Genomic DNA, 25,644 nt, shown 5'->3' on the forward strand with positions numbered 1-25,644 from the left:
AAAATGTGATTTTTAAATTAAACAATGCATTCTGAGTAAACTATATTGACTGATATAATACAATGTATTAATACTGAAGGTGTTGCACGGTAATGCCAGTGTGAAAAATCTTTATTTTTAATATCTGGAGCGGAAGTTGTATATACGCGTCGGATGACTTTATCAGCAGACCGCTGGCGTCGGCCATCGCCATTCATACAAGCTAGCTGCTAAACCTGCGACTTTGTCTTTTCGAGGTGCAGCTTCGGTTTTATGCTGGGATTTAAAAAATAAAGAATATGGCGCTGTTAACGCCGCTCTTGGCTTTCCTGTACCACCTGCCGCAGGTGTATAAGTGGCTGCTGAAGCCTTATTATGTGGCTTCTCTCTTCATGTGTGTAGCCTTTTTAGCTGTCCGCAAGACGCCTGGAATCTGCGACCATCTGTCCTCACAGCGAGAGGACGGCAACCCCTGCGACTTCGACTGGGTCGGTGCTGAATGCCACAAAGTCATAAAAATCTGATGAATAACCTAATCAATTAACTATATATATATATATATAGCCGGTACCCGGCGCTGCCCGGGTTAACCTGTTTTAGACATAAGCCAAATGCCAATCATTTTAATCAAAACAATTGTCCAACATTTGTTTTTGTAATGCTGATGTCTTATAAATTAATAAGTTAATGGGCTAAAGTTCGTCCAGCAGAACTATAAGAGGTGGACTCCCCAAACTAAGTGGAAATACTTGGTTAAAAGACAAACATTTGAAGTCCTTCATGCAGACTTTGTTTTGCAATCAAATTTATAACAAAATTACGCACAAAAGGTAGGTAACAGTAAATGTAAATATCAGGTAGTGGTGTATTTCACTGTTTTTACATTGCAATTTTACAAACATAAAATGAATGTATTCAGACAGTAAGGCAAACTGGGTTGTACAGGACAGTCAGGTGCTTAACAGGTGAGAACATAAAGTAGCTGAAGGAAGGGATTAAATAAACAGATGGCCAACACATATACAGGGCTGGAAATTTGAATCTGCCTGGTCATACCCACAGCCTCAGCCTAAGCATGTTGTTGTTTTGCTGATTGTGCTGTAGAAAGGGATTAAATAAACAGATGGCCAACACATATACAGGGCTGGAAATTTGAATCTGCCTGGTCATACCCACAGCCGGCTATTTTGGGGGTAATTTTCAGTTCAACTTTTAAAAAAATGGTACCAGTTTGTTCCCCATGTCATGAGGATTCAGAATATGTATAGTTTTAGGGCCATGTATTATAGTTTGTGAGTTTATCATGGACAGACAGAAAGACAGAAGTGGCAGCATGAAAAGCACATGGTACAACACTGTATGGTCTTACATAAATGACTATTTTGGGGGTAATTTTCAGTTCAACTTTTAAAAAAATGGTACCAGTTTGTTCCCTACGTCATGAAGATTCAGAATATATATAGTTTTTAGAGCTACATATTACAGTTTGGGAGTTTATCCCGGACAGACAGACAGACGTAGCCCTCGATGTGTGCGTGTGTATGTATGTGTGTACATGATAGTACAAATATTCAGAATAGGATTTGAATCATAACAGTGTCGCAGACTGAATGGTCCCCCCTAAAAATTGGTCCACTGTGCCTTCACTGCGCATGCATCATTTCAAAGCTCAGCTGCTTGTCTAAAACAGTCACTTCACCCAAAGCGAGTAAATGGATTAATGGGATTATTAACCATCCGATGACAAGGTAAAACCTCTTAAATCATTTTAAAGGCAGTTTTAAGAAGAAATGAGGCGCAACTTGGTGACGCTTTCAAGTCAAAGTCAGCTTTATTGTCAATTCTTCACATGTACCACACATACAAAGCAATCGAAATTACGTTTCCCACCATCCCTTGGTCTGTGCATTGAAGGGGCAGGGGGCGTGGCTGGCTGCCAACAGCAGCAGCTGTTGAGACACCTCTGGTCCTAGACGTCACAGCTGCAGAACTCATGCCGTGTTTTGATGGACAGGACCTTACTGTCAACTGTGACGCGTGTGTGTGTGCTTGCTGTCCTCACATGGAAATACATAAAAACATCACTTCTGCGCCGGGTTGAAGAGCACGCACAGTGCGACAGTGACAGGCTGTCCCAGCTGAAATGAACCGTCAGTTCATGTGAACATGCAGAACACAAGACCGTGATTGTAGCGCAGTGGTAAAGGTTCCGTCTGGTAATCTGAGCTTTTGTAAATTGCGGGTTTGAATCCCCTGAGTGGCATTTATTTTTTATTTAACCAGGGTTATTTAACCACATGGTTCTGTATTGCATCCCCTTTTGTGTATTATTTGTAACAACCCAGTGATATTCATGAATTATACAGCTGGTTTTTATTTTATTTTTCTCCACATCAGTGGCACAATGTGGTGCAGCTGCTCGCACTGTGTTTGTGCACACACATGATGGTTCGAGCTTCCCTATTTCATGTTTGGTTCGTGGATTTTCTTCCGGGTCTGCGTCTTTCGTGTTATGTGTGAAGGGGCCTTAAAGAATGGAACTATGGTCAACAACTTGGTCATAAGACATGTAAAAAGAATGTGATCATGTTTCTGTTCTCAGAGAGAGGTGGAGATCCTCATGTTCCTGAGTGCTATTGTCATGATGAAGAACAGACGAGCAAGTGAGTAAAGCCGCTGTTCTGTTTTAATCTGTATTTATTTCTAGTCTTGGGCCGAGTGACATGATGTTCGTGTTGTAATTTCACATGTACGGTTATGATAAAGCCCTTGATCCGTGGCTGACATGGCGCCACAGGTCATCCAGTGATACAAGCATCTTTGAACCAGATTCCTTGACAAAACATGGACTCTGGAACCAGAGCTGGTGAATTGGACTCGAGTATTTCCTCAGGAGTCACTGTATAAAGTCCTGCACTTGTGATCAAGAAGGTTCATATAGTCATCTTAGGGCAGGCCCAAAGGAAGGCAGGCCCAAAGGAAGTTAATTAAAGAACTTGCCACTGTAGCAGAACGGAGCAGTTACTGGTTATGGCTGAAACGTAAAGAGACAACGTGGGCTTTCAAGTGACCGTCGGGTGCCCCCCCCCCCATATGCTGCACACCCGGGTCTGATCAGCCTGGGATGGGCCAACCTCAGCAGAGGGTGTCTTGTTGTAAGTGGCCGAAACACTCAATGACGCTGGGGCAAACAACTGAAGATGTGGCGTGGTGGTGGCACCTTGTGCTCATTGATCCCATTCTCATTTAAGAGGGTACCTCCAGCAATTGATTTGCTGACTATTTGGGATCTTTTAACAGCTAGTCCTACTAAGAAGTTTTTAGACATGATCATCATGGCGGTATTACAGTTTCTCTCATTTGATCTTGATTTAGCTTCATTTCTGATTACTGATGTAATCCCGATGTTTGATCCTAGTTGTAAAACTTTGAACCTGATTGCTGACATTTGATTCTAGTTGATGAACTTTGATCCTGGTATTGAAATCTGGTTGCTCAACTTGGATCATGAGTACTGATCTTTGATACTTTTTACTCATCAGATTTGAGTGTAATCACTCATCTTTTCATCATGTTCCAGGTTTTTGACTCAGGGCACTGAACCTAGACCCAAAATTTCTTGATCGCTGACTTTTAGCTAAATTGATGACCTTTACGCCCATTAAAAGATCAATACTTAAAATATAATGCAATGCTAAAATACCCTCAGCTGCATGAGCGTAAAAATAGGAAACAGAATGTGACCATTTGACCTCTTAAAATATGTCAAGGTTAGCCATGTTTGAACTTGTCCAAGGTCTGTGTCTGAAGAATGGTCACTGAATTTGAAGACCCTGGCAGTAATAGGAATGCTGAGGACAGCACGGACAGACAGACAGGCAGACAGACACGAAGCCTTCGTCATGCCTGATGGCCATATTTTGTCCTGGGGTAAAAATATGTTTGTCCTCAAAACCCCATACGAGTAAATATTCATAATGCCATTGGCCACATCACCAACAAGTAAGCATTATTTTTTCCTTGCTGAAGTGTTTCTTGCTGCATGTTAACGGTCTTTCCCCCCGCGTGTCAGTTACGGTGGAGCAGCATGTCGGCAACATCATCCTATTCAGTAAAGTGGCCAACGTCATCCTGTTCTTCAGACTGGACTTCAGGCTGGGACTGCTCTACCTGGTTCTCTGCATAGGTAACCTGTTCTAACGCACTGACCCGTCACTGTGGCAGAAGAGATGTTGCACCACAACACGTGCACGTAAACTGTTTATTTTTGTGCATTTCAGTGTTTTTAATGACCTGCAAGCCGCCTCTTTATATGGGACCAGAGTACATCAAATACTTCAGCGACAAAACCATTGACGTAAGTAAAACTGTGAGAATTTGCAGCAGCAGATGATGGAAAAATCTCTGATTTTAATTCTTGGGGCAAATGTTTGTCTGATCGTGCAGGATGAGCTGGAGAGAGACAGTCGTGTGACATGGATTGTGGAATTTTTTGCCAATTGGTCCCCAGAGTGCCAGTCCTTTGCTTCTATCTACGCTGACCTCTCACTCAAGTAAGACTCCACCCACTCTGATTTTGCCCTGACTATTTTTCTGCTCATGTTTGTCAGACGTCTAGCTTTTGACCACTAATATGTAAACTTGAACTTATTTTAACATATTTTTACCATCACTGTGATTCTAAGCCATTGTCTGGTCTACATCTGTCTGTCTCCCGTGATGGCTTCAAAAGATAGAGCAGTTAGTCAGTCACAGTTGGTGGATAAACTTAATGCATCGCCCTCTTGCAACATAGTTCATGTCAAGGACATAGAACTAAGATCAAGGTCAAATCAGAGGTTATCATCTAAAATGATCTGAGATATTAATGACCATATCTCAGGAACTACATGAGATATTAAAATACAGTTTTATGCATAGACATCTATTTTCCTGGGACTAACATGTATCAGATTTGTGATGGCATCAGTGAAATCACAAAATCAGTTTAAAAAAAATTAATTAATGGTGAGCTGAGGCAACATAAATCACATCACAATCCTGTTTGTTAGAACTGTAATGAACTGTCTAGAGTACACATGTATCAGGGTTGAATTATTGTTATTATTATTAAGCATATGTATGTATTTTTAACTTGTTCTTCTAAGTCATGTTTCCTGACAGCATTCAACTTTTTTTGACCACATATAACTGATCGGTTCAGTCATATGCATTTTTATAAATGGCCTCTTTGACATGCAGATGCACATGTGTTATGTTGGTCAAAATTTGCATTAGCAGAAGTGTCAGTCACTCTACCGAGGGTACATGAGGTTCTTCTGTGCTTGTGTTTTAGGTATAACTGTGCTGCTCTTAAGTTTGGAAAGGTGGACATTGGACGCTATGGAGAGGTTTCCAAGAAGTAAGTTGTTTTTTTTGCCTCTGCCCACAGCACTGATGGTTTGCCTTCATCTGTTTGCGTTATGCTGTGATGGAGTATTAGGGCCACATTAAAGGTGTTATGAGTGCCATTTTAAGCATTAATATAGCAGCCAATAATTATTTTCTTTGTAAATATTTGCTTAATTAATGGCGTCCTGTGCAAAGAATGTTGCAACGCTGCATCTGTGCTCCAAGCTTTCATTCTCATTTACATTCACATGCATGTTAAGTGCATGAGACTTCCACTTGTGCCCGTTCAGTCATCTTGCCCTGTGAAACTTGTCCTTCCCGTTTGTAAAGAGGCAGCAGTACTCACTATTTACTGTATAATTTATTTCATGGTGGTGGAGGTTAGCGATTTTTATATCAAAGAATCACATTTAGGGCTAAAATTTGCCTTGAACACAGGACGTGGTCTTTCACATAAATCTGGGTTTTCACCACAGAGACATGTTAGACCCACTCAGACTTCAACTGCCGTTCATTCTGCTTAGGTGTGTTGAAGGAGTTTTGAGGAGGAGTGGCTGAGGAGAAGTTTTCTTTACATTCTGAAGTGTTGCATAAGTCTGACCTAGTGTCAGAAAAACCACTACTGCTTAGCTCCCTGATTATACAAAATGTTCCCAGTGACAGCTGTGTTTGTTAATGGGATGAGCCCAGACCAAGCAAGATGTTCATCCAAGCACTAGAAAAACTTTGTGACCACACAAACTTTCTATGGGCCTTTGCATTATCTTCATAAGCATAATTTGTCTTTGAGAAAGCACATTTTAAATTGGTCCCAGCTGAGAGTATAAAAATGAACGTGACTCTGAATGGTGCAGCTGTATCGAGAGAAAAATGAAACCATCTGAAATCCAGATCACAGATTAGGAGGTGGAGAAAAATAAAAACTACTGCAATCTTGTGTGTTTTGCAGGTACAAAGTGTCTGCATCTCCACTGTCCAAGCAGCTCCCCTCATTAGTCTTATTCCAAGGTGGGAAAGAGGTGATGCGGCGCCCTCAAGTGGACAAAAAGGGCAGAGCTGTGTCCTGGAGCTTCACCGAGGTCAGCACAGACTTTAAACTTCAGCTGGAACTTATGAAATAATGACTGGCATTTTGTCAAGAAGTGAATGTGACTGTCGCCTCACTCCACTTTTTCAACATAAAATGGATTTTACAGTATATTTGCTTTATGTTGCTGTGCAAAGTTTTTTTTTTTTTAAAAGGCTTTTGAAGTGCAGCAGTTGAGAGATTTCTTCTGTTTACATAAAAAAACAAGAGAATATTATAAACTAACTATATCAGTATAGAATGTGCTACTCTGTTATTCATATGTGGCTATGGTCAGTTTAAGTCTTAGCTTATGTATTTTCAACATAGCATACCAGCTTTATGATGGGTATTTATTAGCTTTTGAGAACAAGGTTTTCTTAAAAAAACATTGAAATGCCACATTTTCCATAGCCAAAAACTAAAAAATACGCTGTAGTCAGAAATTGATTGGATTGTCTCATTTCTAGCAGTCCTTGAATTAACTGTGTGCACTAAATGCTCTGGTAGGAAGAACAGCCAAATATAAACTTAAAATGGTGATATTTAATCATAATCATTTTATTCTACATCTTGTGTTAAATTTGGGTAAAAATAAAAACACCTTTTGTGCTCTATAAATACCGTTTGTTTTTTAAGGATGCACACTCGGCAAAACTGTGCAGCCTTGATTGACTTGGCTGAGGCCAACAGTCATATGACATCAAAATTTAGCCAATCACCAGTTGAATTTTAGGCTGAAGAATGAAAAATGATGTGCGAATTGTACATAAAAACATACCGTATTTATTAAGGTACATAAAAGTCACAGTTCAGTTCACGTGTTTTATACTTCATGGTTGGGTACAGAAGTTTTAATCTGTGAAAAGCACAGACCTGCCGTCAGCCAGTGTAAATTGTCTTCTTTCATTAAATGGTTATGATTTAGAGCATCATTGTTGCATCCTAACACAGCCTAACAAAAGGTGTTATCCACGTAAGACATCCTTGTTTTATAAGATGTCTGGAAATACTTTAATTCCTTATTGTGGATATTGCTTGTGAATAAACACAGATTTGAGATGTTTTTAAAGAAGTCCCTCTGTGTTTTTCCGCTCAGTTTTTGTTGTGAATGCACAGACTGGAGCTGGACAGACTAAACCTCTGACACAGCCTGAGCTGAACGTAAAGACAACTTGTCCTGCCACCAATAAGACTAGGAAATTAACTTGTGCTGTAAGACTTTTTTGAAATTATTTTTATTAGTGTCACAATGGCCCGTTGATTCGCACCAGTTTTGTCTCTTCAGCATTCTGGTAATGATGAAAAAATCCTATTCAGGATGCACAGACCAAAAAAGTTACCCTGTTAACAACATATCATCCATTATGAGCGGGAGACACTGCTATGTTCAGTGAGAAAATTAATTATAAAAACTTTTTCTTGTTAAGTGACTTATTGCGGCTGGCAGAGGTTAGAGGCGGGGCTATGACATAGTTTAAATTTACATATTGCTTGTCCAGACAAAACACCAAGGCAGCGTTTCCAGATTTATTCACTCTGGTACCAGTTATCAAAAAGTAGTGTTTTCAGCCGCTGAAAATGTCGATTCCATGCGGACGAAATGCTTATACTGTACAAAACTTTTGGGTGATTCTTAGACTACGGGTACTTATGTCCTTTGATCATATTGTATGACAAACAGAAAAAAGGGGAAATTTCACACTTTTATAGTTATCTTTACAATGAAAGTGTGTTAAGAAATTTGTTCTAGTAGTCTGATTTTTTCAGCATCATTATATGCAAATATTGCCGTTTTGTGCTTGTCCCACACCCAGACATTTGATCTTCAATGATAAAAATGGTAAAGAAACGTTTTTTCTAATGTTTTAAAATATCTCTGAATAAAATATCAGTAAAATAATCAAAACATAATTGGGGTATTCAGTGTCATACAACTGTTGTGATTTTTTTAAACAAAATGTAGTTGTCCCACACTATTGCCGTAATTTCCACAACACTGTAATGTCCCTTTAAACAGTTTGTATGAAAGATTGTTTGGGTAGTTTCTATGGAGATAAACAGTGACATCAGAGCACATGTATATAGCGCCAAATCACAACAAACAGTTGCCCCAAGGCGCTTTATATTGTAAGGCAATGGTGTGGTGGAAATTACATTTACAAGGCCAATAGTGCCCGTAGTTAAAGAATCACCCTTTTGCGTTTTTTGTGTCCGTGGATTAAAAAGTAGTCGTAAGAATCTAGATGTAGCACCTGTAGAACAAGAAGTCCATTTTAAAATCATTAACAGCTGAAGCTTTTGCAGCAGTTTCCACCTTTACAGGTGAAAATGAGATGCTGAGATCCTTCACCAGAGCACTGATGTTCCTTACCTTTTTGTTTTCTGAATGAATAGTAATTATTATTTTATTTATTTTTTTGCAATATTATCCACATTCAAAGATGTCAATCGCACACGTGTCTTTACAGGAAAATATAATCCGTGAGTTCAACCTGAACGAACTGTACCAGAAATCCAAGAAGCTCAACAAGATGAAAAATGATCTCAACGACCAGGTTGGTACGCGGCAGTTCCCAGCAGTCCCAGAGGAGCCGGAGCCACAAGGAGGAGTCACCCAGGAGGAGGAATCTGAATCCAAGAAGGACAAATAGCTGTCAGATTGGACGCGTGGATGTAATGTTTGGCTCCGTGTTGGCCACTCCTCTTCAGCCTTGTGAACAGGATGGGTGTCACTCAGATTCCACAGTATTTAGAGCTTTTCCCCAGTGGAACGATGGCAGGTCAAACCTAAAACAGCCCTCAGACCAGCTTCAGAGAGTTCAGTCCACAGAAAGCTGGGACACTCCTGATCGAGATGTGCTCCACCTATATTAACATTTCATAGACACTGATGTTTTTCACGTTATTAGAGGTTAAAATATTTTCCTTCTCTTATTCCCAACATCATTTAACACATTTCTTTAAAACTAAGTCGACACGTGATGATCGCCTGCTTCATCCGTACAGTGACCTCTGTGACCTTTACTGAACAAAGCCAATGTGTTACTTAAGTAGCAAAACGGATGCAGCATTGAAAGGTGGATGTTAACTCTAGAAGCAGTGTAACCCTGAAAATGTGAGTCCACGCTGCACGTTTGATTGTGAACGCTGCAACATTTGTTAGGAGCTACTGATTCGCTTAACAATAGAGCAGTTTTTGTTTTCTACTTAACGCATTTTGTGTTTAATTTTTTTTATTTTAATGTAGCCAGTTTGAGTAGATTTTAAGATTATTAATTTATATAAATTAATTTATAATTGTGGCACAAATAAGATTTTTTGAACGATATGATTTTGGGGAGTATTTGTTGAAAAAGCACTGCTGCATGAGTCAGGCGCCGTCAGTCATCCTCATACAGGACTTTTTCTATCCTCACATGCCAGGGTCTCCCTCACTCTCCTTTTATTTAATTTTTTTTTGGACTAATTTGTTCAGCATCTTTCTCCTAAATGAATGCTTCTGTTCAGTTTTCATGTGAACTACACTGGTGGATGAGTATTTTGGTCTGAGATGCTTGTGCTTTAGTGTGACCTTAAACCACTTACAGGATATTTAACACCAAGATGAAGAGGACTCTGATTTGCAGAACCCCCCCCCCCCCCCTCCAGTACACTGCAGACTTGCTTTTTGGGGCGAGTCCAGATTCCTTGCACCAGTAGTTCGATTTTGTATTTTTACTTGCAGCAAACAGCCACTAGGACCGTTCAATTAGTGCTACAGGTTCACCACTAGATGTCAGTATTTACACACCATGCAGTCACTGTAGGCCTCATTTTATTGGCCACTGTGTATTTAAAGACCAACACATTCCAAACCAAGACTCTCCGCCCCACTACCTGTACACCTGTACCCGTCATAATCTCTAATCACCACAGATGAATAATCAGTAGTTAGAGTTACGCTGCTCACTTACGATGCATTCCCGCCAACCAGAGTGTATCTGATTCTTTAACTTGCAACCTGACCATTTGCTTTTATTTTTGATACTGTCAAGTTTTTAATCGCCACATCTTACTAAAACTGTTAATTGTACTTACTTGAATTTTGACCAATCATGTTAAATCTTTCCATGTCAAGGTATGTGCATGTTTGCTCAGTATGCCTTTATTTGACAATAAAACTATGCACACAAATCCTGTTTTTAAATTATGATTATGCTGCAATTATTCCTGACACAAAAACGCAAGCCAAGGGTGTGCAACTTCCCCACACCTCTCACCACCTAGCTCCCCATTATGTCCATAAATATTTGGGCACTGACATATACACATACGGTGCATCTTTAGCAACTGTATCACTGAATATTAGAGATGAAAACATAGATGAGCTTGCAGTGCAAACCATCTTAAATTAAAGGCATAATTGCTTTTTAATTAAGATCTTCCTTTCCCCTAAAACTCCTGCTTCATTGCAAGACTTTAAGCAGCACAATGTAAAATTAAACTGTGATGTCACAAATCAAATGCCCCTGAATTTCTATCAATTGCTTGCCTGCTGGTGTTGCCATGCTGTATTAAAAAAAAAAAAAAGTAAGACATTTAAAATACTGCACATGTACTTAATTAATTTTGTCAGAGCTGCTCATGCCATCTTCACAATTTGAGTAATTTCTTCCCCTCCCCAGTGCAATTTGTATCCCAGATTGAAACGACTTCACGGCCACATATGGGAGCATAAATGTCGATATGGAGAAGAGAATCCAATCAATAGACGACAGCACTACATCAGTTTCCAAGCTGTTGGAATAAATTACGTCGGTCAAACAGAAGGCTGCAGTGTCGACTACTCGGAGCTGTAAGCAGGTTAGAGGTAGTATGTAGACCTACTGTTTTAACTGAATTAAAGTTCAACTGCTGCAACAAATTACAGATTTATTTTTGCTAACTTTAGGGTTCCACATAAAAATGTTGATTCCAGAAAATCCAGCCCTGCTCTGAAGTGGACCACAGCCATGAAATCTAGCAATCAGTTGGGGGGGAGGAAGACTGCACTACAGAAATTTTAGCTACGTAGCTACATTTTTCCAAAGCAGATGTATTTTTTTATGTTTAGGACTCAAGCTAAAAGCAATCTTCTGACCTTATATTTGATATATTAAAAGCTGTGGAAACTCGAAATAAATTTTATTTTTAGCACCAATTTCACTCTTAAACTACCTTGCATTTAAACTTTTTTTTTTTTTGGATACGAAGGGGGGGATGGGTTAGTGCATTAGTCAAACCACCATCGTGTCAGGACATATTGTACTCCACTGTGGTTTTGAACCTAAAAGCTGATCAACTCCTCAAGTGATACTGGAAGAACTCATAAGTGGACCTTTATTATTCTGTGTCTGTGCATGCAAACAGCAAGTCAAAGTGTACTGCATGGATTTCTGAACACCAGTAATGATTACGATGTTATAGAAAGTGTCCCTGATCAATGCCCCCACAGAGGGGGGGGTGCTCATGAATTTATCCCAGGTTCTTGCATCAATTTCCATCAAACGTGGTACGTCGACGTTCAACTCCAGAACGGACCTTAAAGGGCTTCGGCAAAACTTATTAGGGTCAAACTTTCTATTTTCACTCAGATGTCATCCATACTTCGCATAAATATGTAGGTGGGTTCTGGAACTTCCCAGCCAATATCCAATTCACTAAGGGTCAAATCATTGAAGTCAAGGTCACTGGGATCAAAACTTACACCAATCTTGGCACAGATATAGAGGTGGGTTCTGAACTGCCCAGCAAAGTCAAATTTTTCCAAAGGTCAATCATTGGGTCAGGGTCACGTCTGCCTGTTTATTGACCAACTCCTCCCAGGTCCTTCTGCAGACTTACCAAAATTGGACACTAATCAATGATCTAAGGTGATTAGATGCCTTTGGTGCTAGGTTTAATCAGATAAATACAGCTGGAATTACTTTGTGTCAAATGAGGAGACTCATAAGAAGTAACACTTGCATCTTGTGGGAGTGTCAGTTTTGACATTTTGGCCATGTGGTGCATTTTTTTGGGGGGGGATGATCCAGTATGTAGGAAACGCACAACAAATGGTATTCATTTAAAAAAAAAAATCATTATCGCTTGACTTCTGTTAAAGCTGTCAAGACCCCAAGTATGAGAGGCTGGGGTCATCCCCAGGACCTTGGATGACCCTTGTGACAGTATGATTTTACAAAACACAAAAATTACCGACATGCTACATATCGTTTTCATAAATGCAAAAGGCAACAAACGCATGTCCCTACACAAAATAATGCCAACTGTCAAGTACATATCAACTGTACAATATGGAAGTATGTAAGATTATACCTTACACAGTGTAGAATAAAGTAGCATTAAATATGTGTATACAGGTGAAAATTGGAAATAAAAATGTAAAACAAGTCTTTAATTTTCATTAAATGCTGTTATAAATTTATGAGCACTGCCCCCAAACCCTCCACCCTGTGCTTGGAGACACTGACGTTCTTGGTCAGGGACACATATTCTACAAAACCACTACAATTTTAGTTGCCCTCACTGGTGTTACACACAAATAGAAACTGTAGCGTTTACTACACTGCACGTCTTGCAGCCTATGAAGGAATGGTTTTGATAAATTTAAACAGCTCCATCTCATGAAGAGCTTGCAGATGTGCCACAGGAAAGTGAGCAGTTTGTTATTACTGACCTGATGTAAGTTCAGAAGGTGCTGTATTGGTTCCACCACAAAATGGTTCCTCAGATGGCATCCTGGTTCTAGACACCCAACAGAGTGAGGAACAAATTTTGTGGAAAACATAATTTTCACATTGCATTTAAGTTCTAATGGACTGTATTGATAACAGACTTCTGCTCGTCATTCGCAGAGACGGAATTTAAAATAACTGGTGAGAGAAATGCCATGGAAATGGACAGTTAAGACAACTCTGGTTCTTTAAATAAAAATGTAGATGAGATGCAGAGCTTCAAATCCAATCACAAAAGCTGCTTTTCATGATTTCTCAAAACTGATGACACGACCCCCTCTGAATCAGTATTAAAAATGCTCCATTTATCAACAGCTATACTTCAATATAAATTCATATAAAACAATTTGAAATTAAATAAGTGACATTAAAAAAAAAACTAATTTTCCAAGGCTTTGCAGAAAACTCTGCCTTGGTCATAAGGAGCCTCCACAACAACAAATGCCAAAACACAATTTTCTTGTTCACTTGTTCATTCAATTTAGTTTCCTTATTTTGTGTTTGGTCAACAGACGGCACGGCCTACAGCCTAAGGGCGGCATCCAGTGGCTAGTCGGAATAGGGCATGCTGCAGTCCACGGTGAACGCCACTTTTTTTGTTTTAAAGAAAAACACTAAGGTCGCATCATCCTGTACAAACATGGAAACATATTCACATCTAGGAATAAATCAAATTCATCAAAAAGTGTGTGTGTGTGTGTGGGGGGGGGGGAATTCTTTTTCTTGTTTTCTGTCATTTTGTTCCCTTTGTTTAACAAAAAAAAAAAAAAGTCCATTCACACTGCAGCACAAGCAGTTCACAGACAGCGCTTTGTCTGTAATGGCGGCTGATGTGACAGATCTTGCACGTCCCTTTATTACTGGATTAATGAACTCCTGGCAGGCGGGGTTTGGCATTTCTGTGACTCCAGGAATACGGTGCTAAGAGGGACACTCGCTGAATTGTGTTACTAACTCCATGCATGACAACACCTGGGAGAAGGAAACCAGTCCTTTGTCTTTTCTTAGTCCTGATGAAGTCGAGGTGATCACGCCCCACTCCACTTGGTGGATGAGATTATTAAAGACGGGTTTGACTCACACTAAAAACCAGTATTACAAGAGGTCCACTCCAGTCATCATCTGCTGTTGATATGCTCGTTAACGCTACCTGGTGGTCCGTGCAAAGCCCTTAAACAGATTCTAATTTGGTTTTGATCAGGATTTTTCTGATATAATAGGGATTGGGACTGATCATCTTATCATCGGCACAAAAATGGTCAAACTTTATGTTTTAAGAATTCACACCAAACTAACAAATTTACTCTAGTTCTGATGTGTTCCACTGAAAACCCATTCTTTCTTATGAGTGGCCCCAGCTAGACTCAAACTCTTAACCCTGGCAGTGTTAATGCCTTGCTCCATTAATGGGTTGCCATCCTTGGAAACCCCCAAATCTGGTGATACCATTAGCACATGCTACCTGCTGAACTAAAAGGTATGAACCCATAAACAGTCACCCTGCTTGAGCCAAATCATGATCCTGGATTTGGGTGGTCAATCCAAACTCTGCAAGGGTGCACAATGAAGACTGATTAAGAAAATAATTCTGCCTTTTACACCACAAAAGCCCTGGTGTACGTCAGTTCAAGCTTCACAGCACAAATATTGCGACGGGTGTTTGGGTGAGTCCAGTAGAGTTCGACTCTGCAGACTATCAGAGTGACGTGTGACAGCAAATTGCTTCTGCTCCTGAGAAGTCTCTTGTCAAGGCAGAACCACATCCAGCAAAATCTTTTCTTCACCCCATTGGTCCCTGTGCTGGATGCTGTCTGTCAATCAGACTCAGACAGAAATCTCATAGGTGGTGCCTCCGACTCCTGTCACCTTCTTCACCCCACCACCCTGGGGCTTATGGGCTGGACTCTGCACCAGTGCCGAGCTGGGACAGGCTGCTCCCCGCCGGGCAGACACAGTGACAGGGTGAGAGGGAGACGTAGGGGCGGAGCAGGAAGTGGAGGAGCAGAGGGGCTGGCCCCCATTAGTCCGACTCAAAGATTTCATCTGGATCAGTTCATCCCTGGTTTTGGATAAACAAGAACAAACAATTCATCATCCCATAACATATTTACAATAAAGTCCCTTCGGCTGCTCCCTTGTTTGCACTCGGGGTCGCCACAGCAAATCCAAGGTGGATCTGCATGTTGAATTGGCACAAGTTTTACGCTGGATGCCCTTCCTGACACAACTCCACATTACATGGAGAAATGTGGCAGGGGTGGGATTTGAACCCGGAACCTTCTGAACTGAAACCAAGCGCATTAACCACTTGGCCACCACCCCCTCATAACATATTTACAATGTTGTGAGAAAATATGGATTTTTATGAACTTGCATCAGAAATGATTGCTTTTCTTTTGGGTCAATGCTGCCATTATTATTTTTTAAATTAAATATGTTTTCATACATTATCATATTCTACAGTAAAAACTATCCACTGTTATAAAAACAGAGTCAACACTTTAAGGGCTGCTGCAAACCATTCCCCGAATTAAGGCACATTCATAAACAATGACAACCTCACAGACCAACAGAAGACAAGCAAAGGGAAAAGAAGGCGGAACTCACAAGAAATCTGGCAGGAGGAGGAGGAGGAAAGAAGAGAAGAGGAGGAGCAGGAGAAGCAGTCAATCAGGTAGTCAGGTTTTCGGGCGAGCAGGTGGCTTTTTTCAGGGACAGCAGCAAAACAAGTGTCCTGACAAAAGTCAAAACTCATACTCACTTCGGTGCTTGTATACCTCCTCCTCCCATCCCTCCACTTGCTCCTCCTACTCCCGCTGCATTTGCACCCGCTGAGGCAGAGGCCTTCCGAACCAGCCGGTACTGCATCTCAGCAGCGGCAGCGCTTGAGTAGGAGAGCGACTTGCCCAGCGGTGGAGGGTGCGGCGAGCGGGGAGGCTGCATGGTTGAGGAGGACGACCCCAAAGGGGTGTCGGTGGAGCGTGTTCGGTAAGGATACACGTGATGAGGGGGCGCGTGGGGAGCAGCAAATCGTGGTGGGCGAGAAGTTGAAGTAGATGAGTGGTGGTGGTGGTGATGGGAGTGGTGGTGGTGATGGTGGTGGTGGTGATGATGGTGTGGGAGAGGCGGAGCAGAGGAAGTGGGTGGAGCCGTGCTCTGACTAGCAGGTGGGGGGTGAGCACCAGGGTGAGGCTCATTCAGCAAGCGCTCCATCTCTGGGGGAGGCGGTGGAGAGGAGGATGTGGAGGAAGAGGAGCGATGCAGAAAGGGGTGTTGGTGATGGTGGTGGGAGGAGTGATGATGATGCGGAGACTGGGAGGACTGGGAGTTTATCTCAGCATCTCTCTGTGATGAAAGGAAAGGGGAAGTATATCCGCCTGCTGCTGGAGTACAAGGTCTCCCAGATGAAACCTCATGGGCAGCCCCTTTGTTAAAATCATCACCACCTGCCAATAAGTTGTCGTATGACAGGCTTCCGTTGCGAGATGGGTTTTGGGCTGGCGACGTCTGATTCGCCAAGCTCTTGAAGCTGCCGGTGGCGGTCGTTGATTCAGAGATGTGAGTGGCGCCTGTTGAGGTGTGTGTGGAGCTGGACGATCGTGACGTCACTCCTGAGAGGACAGTGGGGTCAGAGAAGGATGGATACGACCGTCCTCCCAGGGAGTAGCCAGGGATGCCTCCTCCTCCTCCCACCTCTCTTCCACCGTCTCGCCGCTCTCCACTTCCTCCTCCCACTCTGTCAGATGATGTGTCCCTCCTGTCTAGGCTCGGTTGGGAGCGGAAACCAGGCTGCTGGTTGGCTTGCAGGAGAGAGGATGTGGAGGAAGAGGATTCCCTGGCACTGCCCACACTCTCCTCTCGACTTAACTGGAGGAGGCAATAGACAGAGGAAGAAAAATTAAACAGAAAGCGGACACAAGGAGGAGAAACAAATATACTAAACAAATGCACTGTACTTTCCAAAATATATGTTGTACTGGAATATCTGTCAAAAAAATGTGTCATGAAGAGGAAAAAATAAAAGTCACACCAGTCTAAAAGGCACATTTACTTTTGAAACATGGCGCCACCGCTTCATGCAACAAGAATTAAAATGAATTTAATCGGCACATTATTTATAATATAAACATCGTTTTTGCAAGCAGAAGCTAACTGGCTCCTTAAGATAATGTGGAGCTAAACGTGTTCAGATTTACCTCACAAAATGTAAAACTTTTTAAAATGACCAATTATACAGTCAGCCTCACCTTAGCCTAGCTGTCCTCCTCCCTTGCAGTTGTCCCACAAAGTGCAAACAATTCAAGTGCTGAGCAGGGGCTTGTTCTTGAAGACCCCACCCCTTCTACTCATCCATATCAGTGTACGGCAGCAGCGTTCATTTGTCACAAGTCTAAACTTGTGACAAATGAATGCTGTAGCCATAGGCAATAATGCAGTATATTTTTGACATTATAAGTCATTTTGAAATATAAATTATAGGACCAGCCAAACAAGTACAAAAAGCACAACATAACATACAGCAGTGACTTTCATTGCATGGGTGTTTTAACATACCAACAACAACAATTCCTGCTAAAATGGATTTTTAGGTCAAACTGCCATATAGAGTTCATAACCACATTCTGATTTGAAAGCAAGTAATAATTATGATCTTCAAGACTTTCAAATTTAACTTGCAGGATAGTTCCATCGAACTCAGGTAAACCTGACATAGTGCAGCAGATAACTGAAACAATCATGCAAATGGTGATACAAGCACCAAAGTTGGTACAAATACTCCTTAGACATTACTCTTTGAAAAAAATGACTGGCCACTTGAGTTTCAATAGGCGGCCAGGTAGGGGTCAAAATTAAAAATGCTCAAATCATTTTGAAAACTATACCACATTATTTGTCTGATCATAAAGATTCCAAAAAGGTATAGTTTGGACTATCTATGCCAGAATGATCAGGAGTTATGGGGGAAAAACAGCAAAAATGGTGACAAAGGGTAGTTTCAGTTTGTACAGGGGTCAAAAGTTAAAGTTCCTTCAATTTTGGTAAAAAGTGATGCAAATTATTGTGAGCTAATAGGATTAATAAATGGAATAGTTTTGATGTGTTGAATGTTTGGTCTCCAAACTAAAGGTAAAACAAGGTCAACGTCCATTGGATTCTATGACATGTGACATAAGTTACCCTGTAACATGATAAAGCATGATACATGGTCCAAACTATTCCTTTTTAAAACCCTGATAAATCAACTAATAATTTGCATCATTTTTTACCAAACTTGGAGCAACTTTAACTTTTGACTCCTGTACAAACTGACACTGACCGCTGTCACCATTTTGTTGTTTTTACCCCATAACTCCTGATCATTCGGTCATAGATAGTCCAAACTATACCTTTTTGGAATCTTTACGATCAGACAAATAATGTGGTGTAGTTTTCAAAAATGATTTGAGCATTTTTAATTTTGACCCCTGTGTAATTCTTCAATTGACCCCTACCTGGCCGCCTATTGAAAATTCAAGTGGCCAGTCGGTTTTTTCAAAAGAGTAATGTTTAAGGAGTATTTGTGCCAACTTTGGTGCTTCTATCACCATTTGCACGATTTTGCTATAAATATTCTCTTAGCTGCTGCACTAACAGATCAAAGTTCCTTTTGTTTTTGCTGAATGTGGGGGTGGAGGATCCAGTGAAACATAAACAGCTTCAACATAAAGAATGAAGTGATTTCACTATATTTGGATTTTCAGTTTGTGCAGAGAGTTTAGTTAAAAAGCAACTGCTGCAAATTGAAAAGTTTCATGTAATCATTTATCTCCAAACTGACTTCAACTATGGATATGCTTTTACAACATGGCATCAACTGTCAAACACATGACCTCTGTAAGGTTTTCCTTTTTTTCCTTGTAACACTTATATTCAAGATTAACACACATCTGCAGGTCCATTCAAAAGTCACCCAAACTTGCCTGATGCTTTAATTCAACCCGAACAAGACTCAAACTGTGAATATTAATAGACAGAGGATAACCAATGCTGCCACCGTCTTCATGAAACAAAATAATGAAACCTCCAAATTTTCTTTTTACACATACCAAATTGTGGGCTGTGGACTGAAAAAATAAAACTTGTGTGGTCTGCAATATTAATTATGAGTTATAGTTTTCATGTTAAGCTGTCTATTTTTAATAATTATATAAACATGCAACGTAAACGTTTGGAAATGTCAAGCCAAATGCTGAACATTTCACGATATTATTCCATCTTTTTAATTTTGTTATGATATATATATATATATATATATATATATATATATATATATATATATATATATATATATATATATATATATATATATATAGAGAGAGAGAGAGAGAGAGAGAGAGAGAGAGAGAGAGAGAGAGAGAGAGAGAGAGAGAGAGAGAGAGAGAGAGAGAGAGAGAGAGAGAGAGAGAGAGAGAGAGAGAGAGAGAGAGAGAGAGAGAGAGAGAGAGAGAGAGAGAGAGAACAAGGGGCTAAAGCAGTTAACCAAGTTAGTCAAGAAACAATCTGTGGCAAAGATAACTGCTAATGATAGGACAAACCAATAATTATGTAACTAGATTAGGAGGTTGGGGAAACAAGAGGAACAGAGATGGATGACTAAAGAAAAAAGAACAGAGATGGAGACAACATGACAGAACTTTTATGGACTGCTACAAGAACAAGTAGGAAGTCCAAACAGGAGCAGAAATACTGAACAGAAACACAAGGACAAATTTAAACCAACATCTGGGTCTGTGTCACATACTAACAATTACTGTAGGACAGATAAACCTGCAATTAACTGCCAACATTTAGAAATGTTCAAACACATCAGTATTTTGCCCACATCTGGAATAAGCAGAAAGGATGGATAACAAAGACAAAGTGGTATAAGAGGGGATAAGGCTTTCAGAACATTCACTTACTGATACTGATCAACAGAAAGCCACTGAGAAACCAAATAAAGATGACAAACAAGAAATAAAAAGGGAAACAAAAATGGAGATGCATTAGTGAAGTAGACTGAAATAAAAAAATATGGGCAACAAAGGCAGGAATAAATGACTTGGAAACCAAATGAAAACACACGCCTGTGCTCATGTAAACAAACCCACAGCACGTTAATAAACAACCCCAAGTGTGTTTTGTGCATTACCTGGTTTGCATAAGCATGTGTGAGAGCTGTGTGGTTCTTGCCAGGGCTGTAAGTGGGCCTGTATTTGTACATGGTGGGGGTAGGAGGGGCTTTGTTCAAAAGGCCACACTCTGTTGGAAGATAAGAAAGAAATCAACATGGAAGCATCTCATGTCCAAACTGTGTGTCCAGGAGAATTAGTAAAAAGCATCACCCTCTGTGTTCCCTCTGGTGATTCCAGGGTAACGGAGCTCCGGTTTAGGAGGCGGAGGCGGCTCAGCGTCACATGACTGGCTCTCCATCATCTCCAGACTGGACTTGGACTGTACAGAAAAGATAACAAATGAGATCAGAAACAAGAAAAGTACACAGTAATAATAATAATAATAATAAAAACAAAGTGCAAACAGAGTCTGATTTTAAGTTGGACATTATACTGCCGCAGACATAATTCTGAAATACAGATCGTAATTTTAAGACCCTTTCAAAGAGTAACAGTTTTTTTTTTATTCTTGAGAATATTGAGACATTGGACTGCAGAAAAATACTAATAGTGCAGCAGATAACTGAAACAATCGTGCAAATGGTGATACAAGTACCAAAGTTGGCACAAATACTCCTTAGATATTACTCTTTTGAACAAACCGACTGGCCACTTGAATTTTCACTTGGCAGCCAGGTAGGGGTCAATTGAAGAATTACACAGGGGTCAAAATTAAAAATGCTCAAATCATTTTGAAAACTACACCACTTTATTTGTCTGATCATATAGATTCCAAAAAGTAAGTAAGTAAACTTTATTTATATAGCGCTTTTCACAGACAGGGGTCACAAAGCGCTTTACAAGGTAAAACAATAAAAATATACAGTAAAAATACACACTCAGTACTAAAAGATTATTGGCCATGAAAAGCCTGTTTAAAAAATAAAGTATTTAGTTGCTTTTTGAACATCTCAACAGAGTCCAGGGATCGCAGGGACAGAGGGAGTTCGTTCCAGAGACAAGGCGCTACGGCTTTAAAAGATCGGTCTCCTCGAGTTTTAAAGGAGGTTCGAGGAACCATCAACAGTTTCTGACCTAAAGATCTGAGGCTGTGGGCTGAGGTGTAAGGCTGAATCAAGTCAGCAATGTAATCAGGAGCCTGACCATGTAGTGCTCTGAAAGTCAAAACCAAGATTTTAAAATTAATTCTGGAGGCAACAGGGAGCCAATGGAGGGATTCCAAGATAGGCGTGATGTGGGGTCTCCTGTTGGTGCGGGTCAGAAGCCTCGCAGCAGAGTTCTGGACATACTGCAACCGATTTATCTCCTTCTTACCCAGGCAAGTGAACAGGCTGTTGCAATAGTCCAACCACGTGGAGACAAAGGCATGGATGATTTCCTCTAATTCTTTCTGTGACACCAATTGTTTAAGTTTGGCGATATTTTGCAGTTGAAAGAAGCAATTCTTCACAAGCTTGCTTGTGTGCTGAGCAAGAGACATTCCTTCATCGAAAATAACGCCAAGGTTTCTAAGGCTTGTTTTTGCTGTTAAGCCCAAGTCACCAAGGAGGCTCCTGATAACAGGAACAGCACTGTCAGGGGCAACAATAAGTGCCTCAGTTTTTTCAGAGTTCAGTTGCAGACGGTTTCCATTAAGCCACTTCTTCACCTGTGACAGGCAGTCAAATAAAGAGTTCAATTTGTGGACTTCTGAAATCTTAAAGGAACAGTACAGTTGTAAGTCGTCTGCAAACAGGTGGTAGGAAATATTCCTGAAGCCCTGAATCAACTGGCCGAGGGGAAGGACATACAACTGAAACAGCAGTGGCCCCAAAACAGAACCTTGCGGGACACCATACTGTAAAACAGCTGTTTGATAGTTTATGGCCAGCCAACACACTAAAAAGGTGTAGTTAGGACTATCTATGACTGAATGATCAGGGGTTATGGGGTAAAAACAGCAAAAATGGTGACAAAGGTCAGTTTCAGTTTGTACAGGGGTCAAAAGTTAAAGTTCCTCCAATTTTGGTAAAAAGTCATGCAAATTATTGGTTGAGCTAATAGGATTAATAAATGGAATAGTTTTGATTGTGTTGAATGTTTGGTCTCCAAAATAAAGGTCAAATAATGTCAACGTCCACTGGATTCTTTGACATGTGACATATGTTACCCCATAACATGATAACTAAGCATGATACATGGTCCAAACTATTCCTTTTTAAAACCCTGTTAACCCAACTAATAATTTGCATCATGTTTTACCAAAATTGGAGCAGCTTTAACTTTTGACCCCTGTACAAACTGACACTGACCTTTGTCACCATTTTTGCTGTTTTACCCCATAACTCCATAACATTCAGTCATAGATAGTCTAAACTATACCTTTTTGGAATATTTACGATCAGAAAACTAATGTGATGTAGCTTTAAATATGATTTGAGCATTTTCAATTTTGACCCCTGTGTAATTCTTCAATTGACCCCTACCTGGCCATCTATTGAAAATTCAAGTGGCCAGTTGGTTTGTTCAAAAGAGGTATGACTAAGGAGTATTTGTGCCAACTTTGGTGCTTGTATCACCATTTGCACAATTTTGCTCTAAATATGCTTTTAGCTGCTGCACTATAAATCCCCTTAAGTAAGAACAAATGAAACAACAAATAAAACTGACTCTTGAGCACTGCACTTAAAGTGTCTTTAAAAAGCCACATAAAAAAAAAACAAAAAAAAAAACAAAACAAATCCAACATACCAGCTTGTTCATGTTAATGTGCTCTTTGCTCTCATTCAGCTCAAATCCAAAAAGTTACCACAACAATGGCACAGAGGACTGCAATTTTAAACCAATACATTTGGAATGTAGTTTTTTCGGCTTCTCCTCTTTTCCTCCGGGCTCACCAAAGCAGATCAGGGATGGATGTGCGTGTTGATTTGGTTTTATGCTGGATGCCCTTCCTGACCCAACTCCACGTTACATGGAGAATGGACAATCGGCTTAGAGGATATGGTTAAAAAGAACAACAGCTCTGAGCTGTGGTGGCGGAAAACCATGTTGTTTATTCATTATGTTGGCAGTATTCTTATTTAAACAAACACAAGTATAAAAAAGGTGTGTGTGTGTATATATATATATATATATATATATATATATATATATATATCAAATCAATTTTATTTATATAGCGCCAAAGCACAACAAACAGTTGCCCCAAGGCGCTTTATATTGTAAGGCAAAAGCCATACAATAATTACTGAAAAACCCCCAACGGTCAAAACGACCCCCTGTGAGCAAGCACTTGGCGACAGTGGGAAGGAAAAACTCCCTTTTAACAGGAAGAAACCTCCAGCAGAACCAGGCTCAGGGAGGGGCAGTCTTCTGCTGGGACTGGTTGGGGCTGAGGGGAGAGAATCAGGAAAAAGACATGCTGTGGAAGAGAGCAGAGATCAATCACTAATGATTAAATGCAGAGTGGTGCATACAGAGCAAAAAGAGAAAGAAACTCAGTGCATCATGGGAAAACCCCAGCAGTCTAAGTCTATAGCAGCATAACTAAGGGATGGTTCAGGGTCACCTGATCCAGCCCTAACTATAAGCTTTAGCAAAAAGGAACATTTTAAGCCTAATCTTAAAAGTAGAGAGGGTGTCTGTCTCCCTGATTCGAATTGGGAGCTGGTTCCACAGGAGAGGAGCCTGAAAGCTGAAGGCTCTGCCTCCCATTCTACTCTTAAAAACCCTAGGAACTACAAGTAAGCCTGCAGTCTGAGAGCGAAGCACTCTATTGGGGTGATATGGTACTATGAGGTCCCTAAGATAAGATGGGACCTGATTATTCAAAACCTTATAAGTAAGAAGAAGAATTTTAAATTCTATTCTAGAATTAACAAAGACGACGAAGAAGAGGAGGAAAACGTTGCCACGAACAGCGGGAGAAGAAGAAAACTAGAACGGTGGAAATGAGAGTGGGGACTTTGAATGTTGGTAGTATGACTGGTAAAGGGAGAGAGCTGGCTGATATGATGGAGAGGAGAAAGGTAGACATATTGTGTGTGCAAGAGACCAAGTGGAAGGGAAGTAAGAGCATGAAGTTATGGGAAAGAGTAGTAGAAGCTAGGCTAAGATCTGTGAGCAGCAATATGGTTTCATGCCGAGAAAGAGCACTACAGATGCAATGTATGCTCTGAGAATACTGTTGGAGAAGTACAGAGAAGGACAGAAAGAGTTACATTGTGTGTTTGTGGATTTAGAAAACGCTTATGATAGGGTGCCAAGAGAAGAGCTGTGGTATTGTATGAGGAAGTCTGGAGTGGCAGAGAAGTATGTTAGGGTAGTGCAGGACATGTACAAGAATAGTGTGACAGCGGTGAGATGCACAGTCGGAATGACAGACTCATTCAAGGTGGAGGTGGGATTACACCAATGATTAGCTCTGAGTCCTTTCTTGTTTGCAGTGGTGATGGACAGGTTGACGAATGAGATCAGACAGGAGTCCCCATGGACTATGATGTTTACAGATGACATTGTGATCTGTAGTGAGAGTAGAGAGCAAGTTGAGTCTAGTCTGGAGAAGTGGAGATATGCTTTGGAGAGAAGGGGAATGAAAGTCAGTAGAAGCAAGACTGAGTACATGTGTGTGAATGGGAGGGAGCCCAGTGGAATAGTGCAGTTACAAGGAGTAGAAGTGGTGAAAGTAGATGAGTTTAAATATTTGGGGTCAACTGTTCAAAGTAATGGAGAGTGTGGTAGAGAGGTGGAGAAGAGAGTGCAGGCAGGGTGGAGTGGGTGGAGAAAGGTGGCAGGAGTGATTTGTGACCGAAGAATATCAGCAAGAGTGAAGGGGAAAGTTTACAAAACAGTAGTGAGACCAGCTATGTTGTATGGTTTAGAGATGGTGGCACTAACAAAAAGACAGGAGGCAGAGCTGGAGGTGGCAGAGCTGAAGATGTTGAGATTCTCTTTGGGAGTGACAAGAATGGACAAGATTAGGAATGAACATATCAGAGGGACAGCTCAGGTGGGATGGTTTGGAGACAAAGTCAGAGAGGCGAGATTGAGATGGTTTGGACAAGTGCAGAGGAGGGACCCAGCGTATATAGGGAGAAGGATGCTGAGGATGGAGCCACCAGGCAGGAGGAGAAGAGGGAGGCCAAAGAGGAGGTTCATGGATGTGCTGAGAGAGGACATGCATGTGGTTGGTGTGACAGAGGAAGATACAGAGGACAGGGTGAGATGGAAACAATTGATCTGCTGTAGCGACCCCTAACGGGAACAGCCGAAAGACAAAGAAGAAGATTCTAGAATTAACAGGAAACCAATGAAG

At 40.8% G+C, this 25,644-nt stretch overlaps 2 protein-coding genes across 2 annotated transcripts in view; one reads left to right on the forward strand and one right to left on the reverse strand.

The window, feature by feature from the left end:
- The first annotated feature begins 278 nt into the window (after positions 1-278).
- Positions 279-9,493, forward strand: tmx2b (thioredoxin-related transmembrane protein 2b). The gene is made up of 8 exons (XM_034189191.1): positions 279-467; positions 2,582-2,642; positions 4,052-4,165; positions 4,260-4,336; positions 4,426-4,532; positions 5,315-5,380; positions 6,320-6,449; positions 8,908-9,493. The coding sequence occupies exons 1-8, from the start codon at positions 279-281 to the stop codon at positions 9,088-9,090; spliced, it is 927 nt and encodes a 308-aa protein (XP_034045082.1). The 3' UTR covers positions 9,091-9,493.
- A 963-nt stretch (positions 9,494-10,456) lies between these two features.
- Positions 10,457-25,644, reverse strand: part of zdhhc5a (zinc finger DHHC-type palmitoyltransferase 5a) — a 37,054-nt gene continuing 21,866 nt past the window's right edge. Inside the window, exons 9-12 of the mRNA XM_034189189.1 lie at positions 20,559-20,667; positions 20,366-20,475; positions 15,956-17,061; positions 10,457-15,253 (exon numbers count right to left, since the gene is read on the reverse strand). Coding sequence (XP_034045080.1) covers positions 15,019-15,253; positions 15,956-17,061; positions 20,366-20,475; positions 20,559-20,667 — 1,560 coding nt within the window. The 3' untranslated portion in view covers positions 10,457-15,018. The remainder of the gene's footprint in view (positions 15,254-15,955; positions 17,062-20,365; positions 20,476-20,558; positions 20,668-25,644) is intronic.

The sequence above is a fragment of the Thalassophryne amazonica genome, chromosome 15 (genome assembly GCF_902500255.1).
Source record: "Thalassophryne amazonica chromosome 15, fThaAma1.1, whole genome shotgun sequence".
In the NCBI taxonomy this organism is placed as follows: Eukaryota; Metazoa; Chordata; class Actinopteri; order Batrachoidiformes; family Batrachoididae; genus Thalassophryne; species Thalassophryne amazonica.

Bases quoted from the DNA above. Each gene is read 5' to 3' on its own strand.
- tmx2b (XM_034189191.1), top strand. From the start codon at position 279: ATGGCGCTGTTAACGCCGCTCTTGGCTTTCCTGTACCACCTGCCGCAG. The intron at 4,337-4,425 runs GTAAGTAAAACT...CTGATCGTGCAG, and splicing joins TCAGCGACAAAACCATTGAC to GATGAGCTGGAGAGAGACAG. The intron at 5,381-6,319 runs GTAAGTTGTTTT...TGTGTTTTGCAG, and splicing joins TATGGAGAGGTTTCCAAGAA to GTACAAAGTGTCTGCATCTC.